Source organism: Centruroides sculpturatus, unplaced genomic scaffold (genome assembly GCF_000671375.1).
Source record: "Centruroides sculpturatus isolate CEXI.00-Female unplaced genomic scaffold, Cexi_2.0 scaffold354, whole genome shotgun sequence".
In the NCBI taxonomy this organism is placed as follows: domain Eukaryota; kingdom Metazoa; phylum Arthropoda; class Arachnida; order Scorpiones; family Buthidae; genus Centruroides; species Centruroides sculpturatus.
Window position 1 is genome coordinate 338,635 of NW_019384699.1, and position 18,571 is coordinate 357,205.

The 18,571-nt window shown below is 27.5% G+C and overlaps 1 protein-coding gene across 2 annotated transcripts in view; it reads left to right on the top strand.

Moving 5' to 3' along the window:
• The first annotated feature begins 7,980 nt into the window (after nt 1-7,980).
• LOC111627507 (cytosolic carboxypeptidase 1-like) overlaps nt 7,981-18,571 on the top strand; it is a 49,942-nt gene continuing 39,351 nt past the window's right edge. Inside the window, exons 1-3 of one of the 2 annotated variants that reach the window (XR_002757020.1) lie at nt 7,981-8,271; nt 14,714-14,859; nt 16,943-17,010. Coding sequence is in view for 1 of the 2 variants with exons in the window: in XM_023371093.1 (XP_023226861.1) it covers nt 8,261-8,271; nt 14,714-14,859; nt 16,943-17,010 (225 nt within the window). In the remaining variant the exon portion in view is untranslated. The remainder of the gene's footprint in view (nt 8,272-14,713; nt 14,860-16,942; nt 17,011-18,571) is intronic. The other variant, XM_023371093.1, reaches the window with a different exon arrangement.

The following is an 18,571-nucleotide window of genomic DNA, read 5'->3' on the forward strand; positions in this document are numbered from 1 at the left end:
TGCGGTATTACGTTTACTTTTATTTTAAAGTAACAAAGCTGACTGCATTGTTATTCGGGGTGCTGCAACACCATAAGCACCCTCTGGACACTATATTTCGTAGATAAAAGTTATACATTTACATGTTTCAAAAACTTGGAAATTTTCACCCTTTTTTCTCTATGGGCACTAAGAGAACCTTTATTCAAGACCATCGTGTTTGGCCACACCACAAGAAGGAAGCTGAATGGTGAGAAAGGAGACGCCGACATCTCGATTTATCCGGCCATATATACATGGAGACGGGCCCAAATCCCACATATATGTACTGTACATATATGTGCAATTCGGGTCCATCAGTCCCTGTTCATCAAATACAGACACATAATATGGTGTGTGTATATGGTGTAATTTGATGAAGAGAACTATTGCAGTTTAGCGATATAACATATATTTAATAATTACGTAAACAGACAATTTACAATAACTATTTACAATTTAAATTCATCTCTCGATGTACTATACAATGTTACTCTGAAGACGGACAGCAATCCAGCCCCAGAATGCAAGAAGACAATAAGAAATGAAATAATAATAATAAATAATAGCAGAAATTTAAACAGTTAAATTCATTTTGGCCCTAAATATATCCTTCATATACATCTTTAAAACGAAATATGTAAGGAAATTAAATACATAAATTACATATAGTTTTTTTATTTTCTCAGCAATTTGATATAGTGATAATTCCAATTTTGCATATTATAATTAGAAATTGCACCAATTTTTTTTTTTTTTTTAAGAACATTATTTATTTGTTTAGTTATATACAATTAAAGTATATTTTACAAAAAAGTTTGCTTATTTATTTCGATTCATATGGTATACTTGTTTATTACAGTCTCAGAACTATGGCGAATACATAAACACAGAGGCAACTTTTGAATTTGAAAATAAAACCTGTTAATTATATATTAAAAAAATTTAAATTTAAAATTATCAGAATGTTAATTTTCACATATGACATACGGACTGGAAATTTTGTCCGTTAAATCGAGTCTTTATTATACTTAGATTTTTTTTGTTTAGAAGCTAATTTTTGACAGAATAATTATAATGCAAAGCTGGAACACATTACAATACACATTACACAATACACATTACAAGTAAGAACGATTTGCATATATCATTCCATATAGAGTCAATCTCGTAAGTTATAAATAAATTAATTGTTAATCTGTTTATATTTAATAATTGTATATGATTACCAACTCCGACGAACGACTAAATAGATTATTTTTGTGATAGTTAAAGTCCTTTTTTTGCACTAAAAATCAGCGAAAAATTGCATTTTCGACTTCCTAATTGGTACTCGCAGAAGTATAGAATGCTTCGGGGTCTAATTCGACCATGTTTAAGTTATTTAGATTTTAATTTAATATTGTAATGAATAAAAATATCTAACACTAATCTGTATTTTCATATTATTATATAAATTTATACAGTATTTATTAACACTAATTTTATATATAATGTTAGTAAGATAGAGTGGAAACCACTTGTTTTAGTATTTAGTTAAGAATGGCAGGTGGCGCTCTACGAATTTATAATTGTACTCGGAACTGTCGCAGGTAATTCAAAGAGATTATAAAAATGTAAATATCAAATTTAAGTTTCTCGTGTAAATGACTCGAGAGTTGCGTTTCCTGAAAATCCTTTTCACCATTCTATAGTTTAATTAATTTAATATTTATTAAAATTACATTTAAAATTTAATTTCAGAAATTTTATAGTTGAAGGAATTATTTTTCGCCTCAAAAATTGCTGTATTAAATCAAAAATAGTAAATAAATATGCCTTTATTTACATATAGGCATATATGAAAGTATTATGTATCAATTGATATATTCATTAATTAATAAGCTATTAACAATTAATTTACAATTTTTTTTCACTTAAAAGATTTTTAATCCATTTCTAGTGTAATTATAATTATCAAATAGTAGAATTTACAAGAAATTTGAAGTTTCAAAGTAGTGTTGATTCGAACTCCAAATGAGACTGTTGGGACCTTAACGGAGCCGTAGAGCGTACTTGCACCGGCAAAAAATTAAAGGAACTGTACCTCTATGAGTGATTCTTTGCCAGATATAGCCTTCCCTAAAATGACTCTGTGTGAAGTTTTTGAGACTGTCAAATATTGCGAATCATATTGTATTTTTCTGCAAATAAGAGTATGTTCTTATATGCCAAAATCTTTTGTTTTTGCTCTTTTGAAATATGTATCATGCTTTGCTTATAAGAGCATNTACAAGAAATTTGAATCTTCAAGGTAGGCTTGATTCGAACTCCGAATGAGACTGTTGGGACCTTAACGGAGCCGTAGAGTGTACTTGTACCGGCAAAAAATTAAAGGAACTGTACCTCTTATGATTGATCCTTCGCCAGATATAGCCCTCCCTAAAATGACTCCGTATGAACTTTTTGAGACTGTCAAATATTGCGAATCATATTGTATTTTTCTGCAAATAAGAGTATGTTCTTATATGTAAAAATCTTTTGTTTTTGCTCTTTTGAAATATGTATCATGCTTTGCTTATAAGAGCATCTCGCATGTAGGAGTGCACTCTTATGTGCGCCGGCTTGTTTTGGCATATGTAAGAGCACTTGCACTAATGTGTTAACTCTTTAAGCTCTTAAAATTTCTTGTGTACAGTACCTGGAGACAAAATTGAGTTTATCTCTGAAGCTATAAGGAGAATAAATATATATAGCAAAACCGGTCAAACAACTTTCCTTTTGCCTGATTTTGTCTCGAATGGAATAAGGTGATTTTGTGCAAACTTGGGTTTAAAAAGTTAATGTAAATGTACAGTACTTATGCAGTAACTATTCAGTGACATCTCTGTAGTAAATGATTAAAAACAAATAGCCAAAATAAAAATATTGCTTCCAGTACTATAAAAGCTTCTTAAAAATGGTTAAGTTTTTTTAGGTATTTTGCAGATTATAGTGCCAAATTTTGCCCCATCTATATGAACAGGCTTTTATACTTAGATGTAAAAACATGTTCTTATATGCTTGAAAGTGTGATATATGGAAATTGTAACCTGAAACAAGCAAATTGAATCCTTCACTAGTGAAAAGAAATGGTATTTTAATATATTGATTTAATTTGAAAATTTTGAAAATATAACAATTAAGATAAAATTTCACATATCAAAATGTAATTTATCGTTATCAAAAAAATTTACAAATTTAAAAGAAAATTTTTCATTTTATATAAAAGCACAAATTATTTATATTCAATAATAATCTAGCATTTAAACAAACTATTTGTAATATTAGTGTATAGTTATAATGCAAGTAACATTCCAATCACAATTATCAAATAAGTATTACAGTATGTTGTAATTGTTATTATTTGCCACTTGCTGATAATTCTTGATTATATTCAAAGAATTATCAGTAAGTATATATAATGCATATACAATAAAACAAAACCAAATGAATGCTTAAAAATGCTTTTTCTATTTAAAATTATTAATAATTTGTTACAAATTTGCATTAGTCTAATTATGTTAGAATTAATAGAAAAATATCTTAATATCATATAATATCTACAATATCTCATCTATACATAATAGAATAATATAATATAATATCTGTATATAATAATCTTATTTCTTTACTTTGTATGTTATCTATAAATATATATAATATCTTATTGTCAGTTATAAAATTTATTCCTATAATTCAGAATCAATAATAATACTATTGTAAATATCACAAAGGCATATTTAAATCAATGTTTATTGCAGAAGGAAAAACCTTTTAATCATTCAGTGCATTATTTGAATGCAGACCTAGAAGAGAGTATAGTTTATATATACATATATTTATAGGAGAAAAGAAAATATTTACTTATATGTAATTATTATTATATACTATTTTAAGTTTTTAAATACATTAAATCTACATTATTTTAACATTACAGTATATTCATTAAATTAAATACAGTGGGTGATCGGTTAACAAACAGATCGGATAACGAACACTTTCGCGAAAGAATTTTATGTTCGGACAACGAACACATGATCGGATAACGAACACCCCACAGAACAAACACAAGAAGAAGCGACGTAAAATAATGAATACCGATTGGTCTTCCCTTGTCTTCGGGCAACAATTCGAAACTTTTCGGAGTGTGGGAGACGTCGACATCGACGCTCAAGCCGGTATATACCGATCGGATAGTATTCCTCCGAACTTTGAAACTCTCCCTTGTAATTCCAGCCTTTTATTTTTCTGACAAAACAATTCTTTTATGTATTCGCGAGACTGTCGGGTAGGCACTCGTTAAGTTTTGCGTCTGTTTTTCTTTTCGAAAGGTGAGAGTATAATAGCAAAGGTAGAGAGTGGGCAGAAGATGCCTAATGTTGCTGGGCAGTATGGCGTGAACAGGTCTACAGTAGGCCGCAGTTCAATCTTATTTAAGAAAAATACTGTATAATCAAGAAGACTCAAGCAGCTAAAGGAGTAACAAAAATCACATCTGAGAAATAAAGAACATCGAAGAGTTCATAATGGAACCTGAAACGGATCTGACGACAGAAGAACGCCAAGAACTCTTGAATGAAGAACACCAAGAAACTCGGCGAGATATGTTTTCTTCTGAAAAAGAGGATTAATGCCGATATCTGATATTAAAGATCCTTTGAAGAAGTGGGAGGATGTCAGAACAACGGTCTTAGAATGGCATCTAAACCAGGTTGAGGCTTGGGGATTTCTACAATTGCAATGCTATTAATTACTTACGAAAAATCCTGAAGAAGAGGGAAAAGCAATCGACATTAGACAGATTCTTTAACCATTTCAAACGGAAAAAAAACATGACTAATAAAAATGCAAGACTGTGTGTGTATGTAGTTTTATTATTACATATAAATAAACGTAGTAAGAAAGTATATATTTTTTATTTTGGGGGTCTCCAGAACGAATTAATTAAATTCCCATAGAAACCTATGGTAAATCAATAATCGGTTAATGAACAATTCAGATAGCAAACAAAGTCTTGGAACGGATTATGTTCGTTAATCGATCACCCACTGTATAGTCATTGGTTTATATTCTAATCAAGAGAAGAAATGATTTCTTAAATCACCCAGAAGTACTTTATTCTTAATCTATTTCTATTTTATTTAATTAAGAAGTATTTAAGAAGACATTTATCTAACTTATAAAAGGAATGTTTTTGATAAACATCCTTTGTCAGGAAATCAATGTCTAAATTGAACTCAATAAAAATTTCTTAATTGATTACCATTGAGAAATGCATATGTTGATTTTTGTACCAGCATTCTTTCAAATATGCAGGAAGTTCCTTAAAATTTCAAAAAACCTTTTTGTAAAATTACTTTTAGTTTAAAACTTAAGAAAATTACAAAATTCTACACAGGTTTTTTTATTCATAAAATTTGAATTCTTATAAATATGAAAACTTACTTCGAAATCTGCACACTATTCCTTATAATAAATAGTAATGAAATTGAAGTGCAACGTGATTTTGTTTCATCTTTAACTTGATGTGGCAGTTTACTTCAAATAAACTGTATAATTTTAATTTTTGTAAATAGTATGATATTAAAAAGCAATAATCAAATATCTTTTTACTTATAGATTAAGATTATTATTGTCAACTTTCAAAAAACTGTCAAATCTTTAATAATTTATTGACAAATGTTAACATCAAGAGTAAATTCACTAAATTAGAAGAAACAACAATTTACGAATTATAATTAATCAAGTGTGTAAACTTAGTGTTTTTGAAAGTAAATTGAAATTAGTAAATATAAATACTGATGAAAACATATTTGGAATATTTTAATGATTTCAAACAAAAATTTATTTAAACTATTGGAATTATTCATTTATAAATATAAAAGGATAATGGTTATTTTTATAAGTATTATACTTGCAAGAGTAAGCATTATTTTTAAATAATATTTTTTACATAAAAGAAATATTAGTAATATTGATTGTCTAATTATAGTTTCAGTAACCTTTAATATGGTAGTCAATCAATTTGTTTTTGAAGTAATATGTTCAAAAACAAATAATGAATTTACAAAATAACAATCTTAATAGAAATCTTATACTAATCAACTGCTTAAATATTTTTGAACAATTAATTTATTTATCTAGATTCATCACAGGAAGCTTTCCAGTAACTGATGGCTAAAATGACTGAAACTCTCCATGCTAAAGATATAAAATATAGGAAAATAAGTTTTTCATGGATAGCCTAAAGACATGGATTTTGTGACAAAATTTTGTGTTAAACAGAAAAAAATACTGAAATTTAGTCACAAAATCAACATCCTTATGTTAAGCTTAGACCCTTTGTCATTTCCAGTTCTCAGTTATAGAATAAAATATTTAAAATTGTCTGGGAAAAATAATGTATTTAAAATAAAAGGCTTAGAATATTATTACAGAATTGAGCTGCTCAGGGAAACAAAATAGTAAATGCCAAAACAAGCAGTTATTTATTGTGACGATGTCATAATAAATAATTGCTTATTTTATTCTAACATCAATTTTTACTGAAAGCATTTTATAATTAATCTAATTTCATGATGATATAATTAGAATAAGAGCCAAAAGATCACGTTTGGGTGATGGCAATTGTGCTTATCATAGTGTTTTCCCGAGTAACTCAATTAATGTTTTAATAATATAGTGTTATATTTACTTTTTTTAATTAATAGTTTTACTTTTAAAATGATAATTTAAAAACAACACACAAAAAATTTTAGTATTTAAATGTTTTAATATAAATTATTACATATGATTTTAAATATTTTTTATAGTGAAATTTGGCAAAATCTGAGAATAAAACTTTAAGTGTATAAACAAATTTAAGAAATTAAATAACATTAGACTTTTATTAGATCTCTCTATAAAAATTATATACTAAAGTATATAAATTTTATATAACATCTATATATTGTATTATTAAATTACATTATAATCAATTAATCATAGTTTAAATTTTTTAATATTACCAGTACTATAAATTTTATTTACATACTTTATAATCTTGCAAATATTTAATAATTGCTATGAAAAATACCATTATTATAACATAAATGACAATTTACTTAAATTATTTTATGAATATAATTTCTTGACCATTATAGATAAAATTTTTAAAATATGTTTATTTGGCTTAGATAAAATTGTCATGTAAGCACTTACTGTAAACCAAGCATGACTGAAAGAAATGGAAGTAGCTTATTTTAACTTTCATGGCTTCAGGCCCAGCAGAATTTTCCAACTAATTCAAGGAGGTTTCTTAAACAGATGACAACATCTCCTGTCATTAGTACACAACAAAAAGTTTTGTAACAAGTGCCTTAGCCTAGCTTTGTTAATGTTATGAGGTCATTCTGGCTATGGAGGACAGGTAAGTTTTATTATTCATTATTATTTCATTTATTATTTAGTTTCATTTATAAAATTAAAGCATTTCTAATTTTTCATGCAAATTTTCTGAATGAAATTTTTTTTATAAATTTCATTTGTCATTTCAAAAAGAAAAAATATATATATAAGAATATTAGAAAACCATTTTGCTATTAAATTTAATTGCATTTATTGAATTAAACATTTTTATTTATTTATATAATGAATATAAAATTAATCTGAATTATATGATATTCTAAAATCATATATAATATAAAAATTTAAAAGACTTTGTTTATTTATTTTGAAAAGAAAACTCAAGTACAGTAAAGCATTTTTAAATACATTTTATAGTTATTTTGTATATAAAAATGAATATAGTATTTTAATAAAGTAGTGTTGTTATAACATATTTAAACAAATTTGATATATTTGTTTATAAATATAGTTTAATTATATTNGCAAATATTTAATAATTGCTATGAAAAATACCATTATTATAACATAAATGACAATTTACTTAAATTATTTTATGAATATAATTTCTTGACCATTATAGATAAAATTTTTAAAATATGTTTATTTGGCTTAGATAAAATTGTCATGTAAGCACTTACTGTAAACCAAGCATGACTGAAAGAAATGGAAGTAGCTTATTTTAACTTTCATGGCTTCAGGCCCAGCAGAATTTTCCAACTAATTCAAGGAGGTTTCTTAAACAGATGACAACATCTCCTGTCATTAGTACACAACAAAAAGTTTTGTAACAAGTGCCTTAGCCTAGCTTTGTTAATGTTATGAGGTCATTCTGGCTATGGAGGACAGGTAAGTTTTATTATTCATTATTATTTCATTTATTATTTAGTTTCATTTATAAAATTAAAGCATTTCTAATTTTTCATGCAAATTTTCTGAATGAAATTTTTTTTATAAATTTCATTTGTCATTTCAAAAAGAAAAAATATATATATAAGAATATTAGAAAACCATTTTGCTATTAAATTTAATTGCATTTATTGAATTAAACATTTTTATTTATTTATATAATGAATATAAAATTAATCTGAATTATATGATATTCTAAAATCATATATAATATAAAAATTTAAAAGACTTTGTTTATTTATTTTGAAAAGAAAACTCAAGTACAGTAAAGCATTTTTAAATACATTTTATAGTTATTTTGTATATAAAAATGAATATAGTATTTTAATAAAGTAGTGTTGTTATAACATATTTAAACAAATTTGATATATTTGTTTATAAATATAGTTTAATTATATTTAAACAACATTTGTAAAAATATATAGTTTATGATAATTTTTAAAGTACATTGACATAAATATGAATGTACTGTGTACACCTGTCTTCAGAATATTAAAATGTAGCATACATCATTATTATAATTTATGTTTCGTTTTAGTATTTTTACTGTAAATCAAGTTTTGTATTCTTATGCTATCTAAAGATGTACAATACATATTTCAATATTAAAAAGTCATCAATTTTATATTATACAAAAATATGGTTTTTGTAAGTTTTATGTTAAAACTGTTTTTAGAGTAAATAGTTAGCAAAAATCAGTTATTAAGTTTGAGAAATTAAAACATAATAATGACTGGGTTTTTTTTTAAGATGAATAGTTTGAGCAATATGAAATATACATTTCATTCTTAATTTTATTGGGACTTATAAATTCTTAAGACACAAATTCACACCATCATCCGTCTGTCTGTTTTTCCTTATTCTTGAGAACAGAGTTAGATATATGAGACCAGATATGGAAATCTTAGGGACAGGATGCTCCGATTAACTATATATGAATTTCTGGAGCAAACTGGAAGTCATGTTATTTCAAATCAGAAATTTTCCCCTGAAAAGTGTTAGATAGATGACTGGCATAATTCTATTGTTAAAGGTAAAGTATGATGTACAGGAGCAAGTCACTACTACTTTGAAGTGACAAGCATAGATTTTAAATTGAATAAATTAAAAATATGATTAAAAATTGCAGCCGGCATTGTAACAATGTCACAATATATAGTTGCTCGATTTTTAAAATAAAATATTGTTTTAGTTCCACAGCTTAAAAGTTCAGCTAACACATTAATGCTCACATATTTATTTTTCAAAACAAATTATTAGGAAACTTGAGTTTTCTTTCTTCATCCTTTATATTATTCATGAAATATTACATTTAAGTAGAAAACATTTCTTATTGGCTGTGGTTGATGACCTATATGTTGTCTGTATCTGTCAAAAAAGAGAAATGAGTAAACCTCATTCTATGATTTAGGCATTCATAAATGGGTTGTTGCTAGGCAATGGTCTGGGCAAAATCATGACGTGGAAATCAACCTTAAAAGTGATAGGATTTTACTTTTCACACAGATGAATTTATAGTATATATGGAATGATCCCTTTTCATCTACTTCAAGAAATAGTGAAAGATTAAACTAGTGATAGTAAAAAAGTAATTTAGTTTAAAAGATAACAATAGAGGAAATTGAAATTATATTGAGAAAAGTGCCAACTGATGACTTAATGTACAATGAAAAAATCAATTTTCTAAAAGAATTAAAGTTGCAGTTTATTTGCGCTCAATATTTTGATAATACTGTATCTACAGACATTACTAAAATATTTGAAAATTTTGGACAATTATCAGAATGTAAGGAAAGTTTAATTCTATAAAAAATTATTTATTTTTTTACAAATTTTTAAGGTAGAGCTATAAATTATGTCTTCAAATAACAAGGTCCTTTAAAATAATATAAAATTAATATTACTTTAGCATAATATGTATATTTCAACAAATTTGAAACTCTTTGAGATAAAACTATTGTATTTAAAGTTTTAAACTTTCTATAGATTTAAATTGTTGTTATAAAGTATTCAATCAACAAAATGAAAGATAATATGTCATTCAACAGAATTCCAAATGTGGCCTTTCCTCAGAAAAGATAACTATAATCTGTCTGTCTTGGCTAAAGATCTGATCCAAGAATTTGTTTAATATATTCTATTGCTACACTGAGAAAATATGGAATCATCAGAGTTTAGATAAGAGGAAGTAAAGACATACTTAATGTGGGTTAACTGTTTTTTATTTTTGCTAGTGCTTTCAATGAACTTATGTTCATTGTCATCAGGCAAACAAAACTTTAAAAATAGAATATAATGTTCTAATATAAGTCTTCTTTACACAGCACAAATTTCTTGTCCTTATTTGAGAAATTTGTGTTGTGTAAAGAAGACTTCCTCCTCAGGGCCAACAGATTCCTTTCCCAATCACAATTATAGGTGATAAGTGAAGACCCTACACCGATGGTCTTACAGAAAATGGGGAAAATCATAACTCTACCAGGTGTGATATTGGTCTTAACTGGGTGTCTTGACCTTCCTCCAATGTTGCATGTCTCAGATTGTTTTTTGAGCCAAAAATGCATAAGACAGACTAACCGTTGCAACTGCTTGTAAACAAGATATCCCATCTTACCTATTTCTTAGAAAAGACACTAGCTAAGTTTCTCTGCATACTGATCACAGACTCGCCCTATGTTACTCCCTTGTCCTTGGTTGCTAAATCCACTATCACTTAGGGCATTGGTGTGGTACGAACCAGCATGTACAGCTTTTACAAACTGGACATAGTATCCTTGTACCCTTCAGTGCCCACTTTCGAAGCTGTAATGCTTATCAATTTTTTATTTCTCAAGAAGGGCTTTAGTGTTCAATAGATGCTAGGTATATGTGATATGTTGATCTTCATCACAGAGCACCATTACTATCGTTTTAATGGAAAAGTTTATTTACAAAAACGGAGTTTCTATGGGTTCCCCATTATCTGCTGTTCTAGCAGAACTGATCATGAGAGAAATTGAATGCAGAATACAGTGGGTGATCAGTTAACGAACAGATCGGTTAACGAACAAATTGGATAACGAACACTTTCGCGAAAGATTTTTATGATCGGACAACGAACATATGTTCGGATAACGAACACTTCACTGAACAAACACAAGAAGCGACGTAAAATAACGAATACCGATTGGTCTTCCTTTGTCTTCAGGCAACAATTCGAAACTTTTCGGAGCGCGGGAGACGTCGAAATCGACGTTCTACCCAGTATATACTGATCGGATAGTATTCCCCCGAACTTTGAAACTCTCCCTTGTAATTCCAGCCTTTTGTATTTCTGACAGAAACAATTCTTTTACGTTTTCTTCTGAAAATGCGGATTTATGCCGATATCTGCTATTAAAGATCTTTTGAAGAAGTAGGAGGATGTCAGAACAACGGTCTTAAAATGGCATCCAAATCAAGTTGAGGTTAATAGGCCTAGGGATCTCTACAATTACAATGCTATTAGTTACTTCTGAAAAATTATGAATAAGATAGAAAAGCAATCGACATTGGACAGATTCTTTAACCCCCACACACAGAAAAAACATGACTAATAAAAATGCAAGACCGTGTATATATGTATTTTTATTATTACATATGAATAAACGTAGTAAAAAAGTATATACTTTCTTTATTTTTGGGGGTCTCCAGAACGAATTAATCAAATTCCCCTAGAAACCTATGGTAAATCGATAATCGGTTAACAAACAATTCGGATAGCGAACAAAGTCTTGGAACGGATTATGTTCGTTAACCGATCACCCACTGTATTTAATTTTCCACTTGTCATCCACTACCCACTATTGTATTTGCATTATGTTGATGATATTCTCATAGTGTGGGAGGATACAGATCAGATGGTTCTTACTGAGAGGTTGATGAGACAATAGCATTCTTGGATTTGCACATACATAGATCCCCTAAAGGATTACTATTCTCGGTATTCCATAATTTTAATATGGTGCCTCATATCATTTAATCAGATGCTTTCCAACCTTTGCAATATGTTGATGCCACTATCACTGTCCTCATTAGAAGAGCATTCTTATTACCATCAATGCAAGTGCTTGTAAACATTGAGTTAAACACCATCAGTTTGGAAGTACACACAGCTTGTTTTTCACCTGCTAAGTTCACACATATGTGTAGCATGGTTAGGAGATCTCTATTTCCAAGCACAACACTACACAACAAGAGGGAGGTGTCAGTAGTTCAATTGCCATTACTGTACCTCAGACTCCTTTCCATATGCATTTGCTGCATATTCAGGCAACATAACTTTCTCCTGCACCTATTTCCACTACCAAATTTGCACAGACTCATCTGCAATGATTGGGATAAATTCTCCACCTTTGAAAAATTGGGAATCTGTGCTGTACTGTTGGAGAATCTCGTAATGGGGGTGAACACAAGGTACATTGGGGCCACAACACAAGTACTTACTTACTGCCTAGCTGAACACCAGGATGACGTGGTGAAAGGAAAGTGTACCCCAGAGATTGCAAAAAATAACTGCTTGTACAGAACTACAACCTTAATCAAAAAAGACACAGTCTGTCCAAAAATATTTTTTGAAAACTACCATTTATTCTAATCATATGTTCCAGAATACCTTCTACAACTGGACCTTTCTTTAGAGGCTACTAGGCCGTCAGGTTAAAACATTCCTTAACTGGACAGAATGAAAACTCAAGACATCTGTAAGATCCATCAGTTCCAATTTTTTACTTTGTTGTTTTAATTGGATATTTTTTGTGTTTTTTAAGGAATGTTTTAACCTTATGGCCTACTAGCCTCTAAAGAAAGGTCCGGTCATCAAAGGTATTCTGGAAGACGTGATTAGAATAAATGGTGGTTTTCAAAAAATATTTTTGGACAAACTGTGTCTTGTTTGATTAAGTTAAAATTATCATCTGGCAAAAGTCTACAAATGAGAACTACAACATATTATGGACTCAAACAATGCTACTCAAATGCTGCAGTGACTGGAAACACATGTTTATATGGGAATGTCTCCTCACAACAACCTTGGAGCCATGCAACACTCCCATACTTGATTTACCCAGTGTGTGGGTTGCCCTATATAAACAGTCAAATAGTGATGTATGTCTAGTGTCACACCTTTAACATTGTTCATTTTTGTTGTTGTTTGTTAAGTTACGGCAATGCAACACTTGGGTGATCTGCCTAGGAGGGATGCCTTCCAGCAGGTGTTTTTAAAGGTAATTGGCCCATGTTCAGGCATTACACACATGGAGAAAACCCAGAAAACTCCATGTGACCAGCTTGTCCTGGTGAAGCACAAACCTACAACCAAACTTCCAGTGTTCAGGGAACGGAACCACTTGGCCACTGGTGGGCCTTAAGATCAGTCTATAACCATGCATGTGCTGCAAGATGTCACAACATCTAGTGTAATTGAACTTTGTAGCGGGTTTATGATGGTTTTTTTTTGTTTTGTTTGTCTGATGACAATAAACATAAGTTAACACCTCACTCAGTGTGTCTTTACTTCCTCTTATCTAATATTTGGTATGAAGATCAAACTATGTTTATGTTGCATCAGAGTTTAAATTATAAAAATTATATATGATGTAATGATGTAACTTAGACTATAATATATAATTTAAATGTTTAAAATTCATTATGACTAGCTGCATGTGCCTGGAATTGCTCAGGTTTTTGAGGAAGGTGGAGATTGGTGAGGTTGAGTTAAAAGATGATGATAAAAACAATAATTATAGTAACTAAAATATACATTTATTCGTCTTGGTATTTATAATAATGAAACTGCAACACAAAAAGTTACTTGGACTAAAGTTAATGGGTGGGACCCTGATATGTTTGTCCCACAGACATAACATTGTATCTTTGCCACTTCACTGTGCCTGCACCTTTCTCAAATTTCTCTTCACTGACATCATCTACAAGATTATCAAGAGCTTTAATTTGATACCTGAATCATACTTTTAGCCCCTGCTGTTTACTCAAACTAAGTCAGACAAACTGAAATCCTCTTTCAATTAATATATTATAGATTGGGATTTTCTTTTTTACAAACATGTAATTCAGATATATAAATACTAATAAAAAGTATTCTATTTTATATTAATAAATTAAAACTGAGGTATTGAATATATAAAATAAAAATGTATAAAAATAACTTTACTAAAAAATATTTTATTATTTAACTTAACAATGGCATGTTAGATAGTTTAATAATGCAGATGTGTTGTTTAAATGAAAATTTTGATAAATTTCACATACTTGAAAATTTTTTATGATTTGAAATTTCTCTTGTATAATCTGAAATATCTAAACATTAATTTTGATTGCTTGTTTGCTTGTATAATGCATGTAGCACTAGTACTGTGAATTTGAGTGAAGTGCAAAAATGTGTGGACAGACTACATATACAATTGCAAAAAGGCACTATTGGAAGTGTGATTTATTTAGATTCTCTAAGAAGTAATACAGCTAAATTGCTACTTATCATTACTGGACAAGGTAAGCAAATTAATTTTATTTTTGTTATGTCAAATATCTATTTGTTGAAATTTGAAATATATTTATATTTAAAACTTGTGGTTTAGTTGGCAATATAAATTAAAACTTTTGGTTCAGTTTTAATTTATTTTTCTGCTGTTAATACAACAATTTGGTTCTTCATTTGCTTTAATGCATGGTTTGTCATTATTTATATTTGATTGCTGAATTGTAAGTTGTATATTGCTATTTTTTTTTAACTTTTAATACATTATAATTTACTTGCAGTTTGAATAATAGATTTTGAGTGGATTCTGCATTATTGTCCTTAAGATTATTCAAAATCTACAACATGAAATTTATTAAATTAACCCATTTTTCTTATATTTTAATATTATACCTTTGAGTAAAGTNATATTATATATATTAATTCCAAATATAATTTATTCATAATTTAATTTTATTTATTATTAAAATTCTGTTTTGTGTGTCTGATAATCAGAACTTAAAAATGTTATTTCATCATTAGATAAATATGTCAAGTTGTAAGTTGAAAATTACCAGCATTTAGGAATCATAAGATTAATGAGCAAAGGGGAAAAACATACTAATAATCTGGAAACATTAGGTTTTAATAAAGCACACATATCACATTACAGAAAGCAGCCATATGAAATTAACCAAAAACTCAAACACATTCTCAGAACAGGAACAAACATTCAAAATTTGTGTTGTTCAATCTGATTGATCTCATTGTAGGTGTACAAAGTATGCCTAGGGACATTATTACACAACAATACAATTTATAAAATAACTTGGTAATGTCACATAAAATGTTTTATATAATTAGAAGCTTAATAAATATAGATAACCATAAATATCCACACACACAAACAACAGAGATACAAAATTCATTACATTCACAAATCAAAAATTAAATTTATGTCTGTAGTTTAAATTATTTTATTAATTTACATTAAATAATTGTTAATATTGGACTAGAAGTTGTTGCATATCTATTACCCTTTTATGTCATAATTTCACTTTATTTGTTTATGTTGAAATAATAATTAATAGCTTGAGAATTTTTAAAATACCAAGTGAAGTAATGTTGACAGTTGTCAAATGGCAAACACTGGAAACATTTAAAGCAGAGTATTAGGTATATCATATTATTCTCAAATCAGTCTTTCTGACCTTAAAAAACACACAAAATATTTTGATTGAATTATTTTTTATAAATATTTTAATGGTTTAATATGTCCACACTGGTTTTATTTAAAAATACCCACTCAATCTACCTGCAGTTCTTCTTGTATATTCACTCCCCATCTATGTCTAACAATGTCACACAGATCAATTATTGTATCGCAGAGAATAGGAAACAAGTAGAACATTTACAGCAGGAAAGTTTTATTTGTTTCAAAAGCAAATGTTAAAATATTTTATATCTGTCATAAATTAGAATTTTTTCAGTACTTAAGTTAATTAGTAAGTAAAATCTTATTTTCTTATTGTTTTATTTTAGTTATATATGCAAAATATATTCGATCTTTACAATAAGTGAAATATTTTTATATATTTTTAAAATTTGTATTATTTTTTATAGTTTATTGTCTTAACTCTATTTTTATTACAAATTTTTAAATTATGATACATTTATGCATTAACATATACTGTGTTTTTATTCTTTGTTGTTTTTTTGGTTTTAATTGTACTTTACTATTGGGATTTTTGTTAATTGGGGTAGATATCATCTGTAGTCTGGCAATTCCTAATTTTGTATAAAATAAATAAATAAAATAATAAAAAATTCTCAGATGTTCTTATAAAAGCTTCTCCTGTTTGCTGTAATATCTAAAAAATAAGCATATTTAAATATTTTAATTTCAATAATTAAAATAATTGCTGTTTGAATTGATTTGATTTTGAACTGTTTACTTGTAAGCTTTGTTTTATTAGAAGTAAAAATATTTTATTTTCAAATCCATATAATAACTAATAATTTTATAATAAATGAAATTTTTAGCATATACAAATAAATACTTCAATGTTTATTATATATATTGATAAAAATAAACTAATAGATACTTTTTCTTTTTAGAAAAGGCATGCAAATATTTAGTATCAGAAGAAATCAGAGGTTTTGATGTACTAATATCATTATTGGAGGTTTGTATAATTTTAATAATAAATGTATTGTTGTTGTTAATATATTTTTATTTTATGAACATTCTAAATATCTGCATTAAATAATTTTGTTATAATTAACAAGATGCTGGTATCCCTCATACAACAATGTTTTGCTCTAACATGATTTGAGAATTGGAAATATCCTCATTGTCACAATTTTAAAGTGCAAACACTGTCATTTGATATTTTTTTATTCACATAGGCATGTTTGTCGTCTCATATTTGCCCATGGATTTTAGATTATTGATATTTTCAATGTTGTTTTGTGCCTTTTGCCTGGTTTTCTTTAATGAGAACTGATTATACTATACAATTTTTCTTATTACTTATCCTATTCTTATTTCTATTCCAGCTTTCTTCTAAACCAGGTGTCATTGTTGTTGGTGATAGGGCTTTAAATGAATCTAAAAGACTTGCTGTGTTTTGTTCTTATAGATTAAATTAAAAGTTATTACATAAAAAGATTAAACTTTTCAAAAACTTTGATATTTTTGTTTGCTTGTATTTGCCTAAGATTTTATGAAAAAATAGAGATAATTTATAATTGAATTTATAATTGAATATTTATAATTGAATTTATAATTGAAAATTTATAATTGAATATTTTATCTCAATGTCATAGAATCAAAATTTATTGGAACATTGGAATATTAGTAATTTAAATTTGAAATGTAAACTTTTCACAATACTATATACAATGAAATAATTGATGTTGCTGATACTTCAGATTAAGATCAACAGGAAATCTCAGATGACAATATTTTGCCAAAAACAAAAAAGTCCTCATTTAACAGTGTTTAGCAGTGAAGAAAAATTAATATTAACATGCAATACTTTTGATTGTGGTGTTAATTATTGATTGTTTTAATAAACAAATTTTTCTTAATTACAAAAAAGAATAGTATACTTTTGCTAACTTTTGAAACTGAACCTATGTTTTATACTAGTCCTTTATTTTGTATAACATGAATTTGTATGACAATGACACTGCACTTTTTTGGAACTCAACTACCATATTATATGGGGGATATCTGTATACTAAACAAATGATAGAATTCAACCAAGTCATTATTTTTCTTTGGTTTCTTTTGTCATTTTTGAATTGATTTAAATAATTAAAGTATGTCAATAATATAAATAGATAATATTTTAAATTATTAACTTATAGAAAGAATTTGATATTCAAAAATTTTTTGCTTAAAAGAATAAATAATGCTTTTTTTGATGTTGCAAAATTTATAATTGAATATTTTATCTCAATGTCATAGAATCAAAATTTATTGGAACATTGGAATATTAGTAATTTAAATTTGAAATGTAAACTTTTCACAATACTATATACAATGAAATAATTCCAAATAATTTAAATTACATAACAAGAACTTTTTAAATAAAGAATATTGTTGGGACAATGACGAGACTCTCTTTAACTATACTATTATTTATTCTAACATATAACTACATATAATTATTTTAATATATATCAGGAGACAACTATGCATACTTACTTGTTAATAGTATGGACATTTCTAAAACTGGT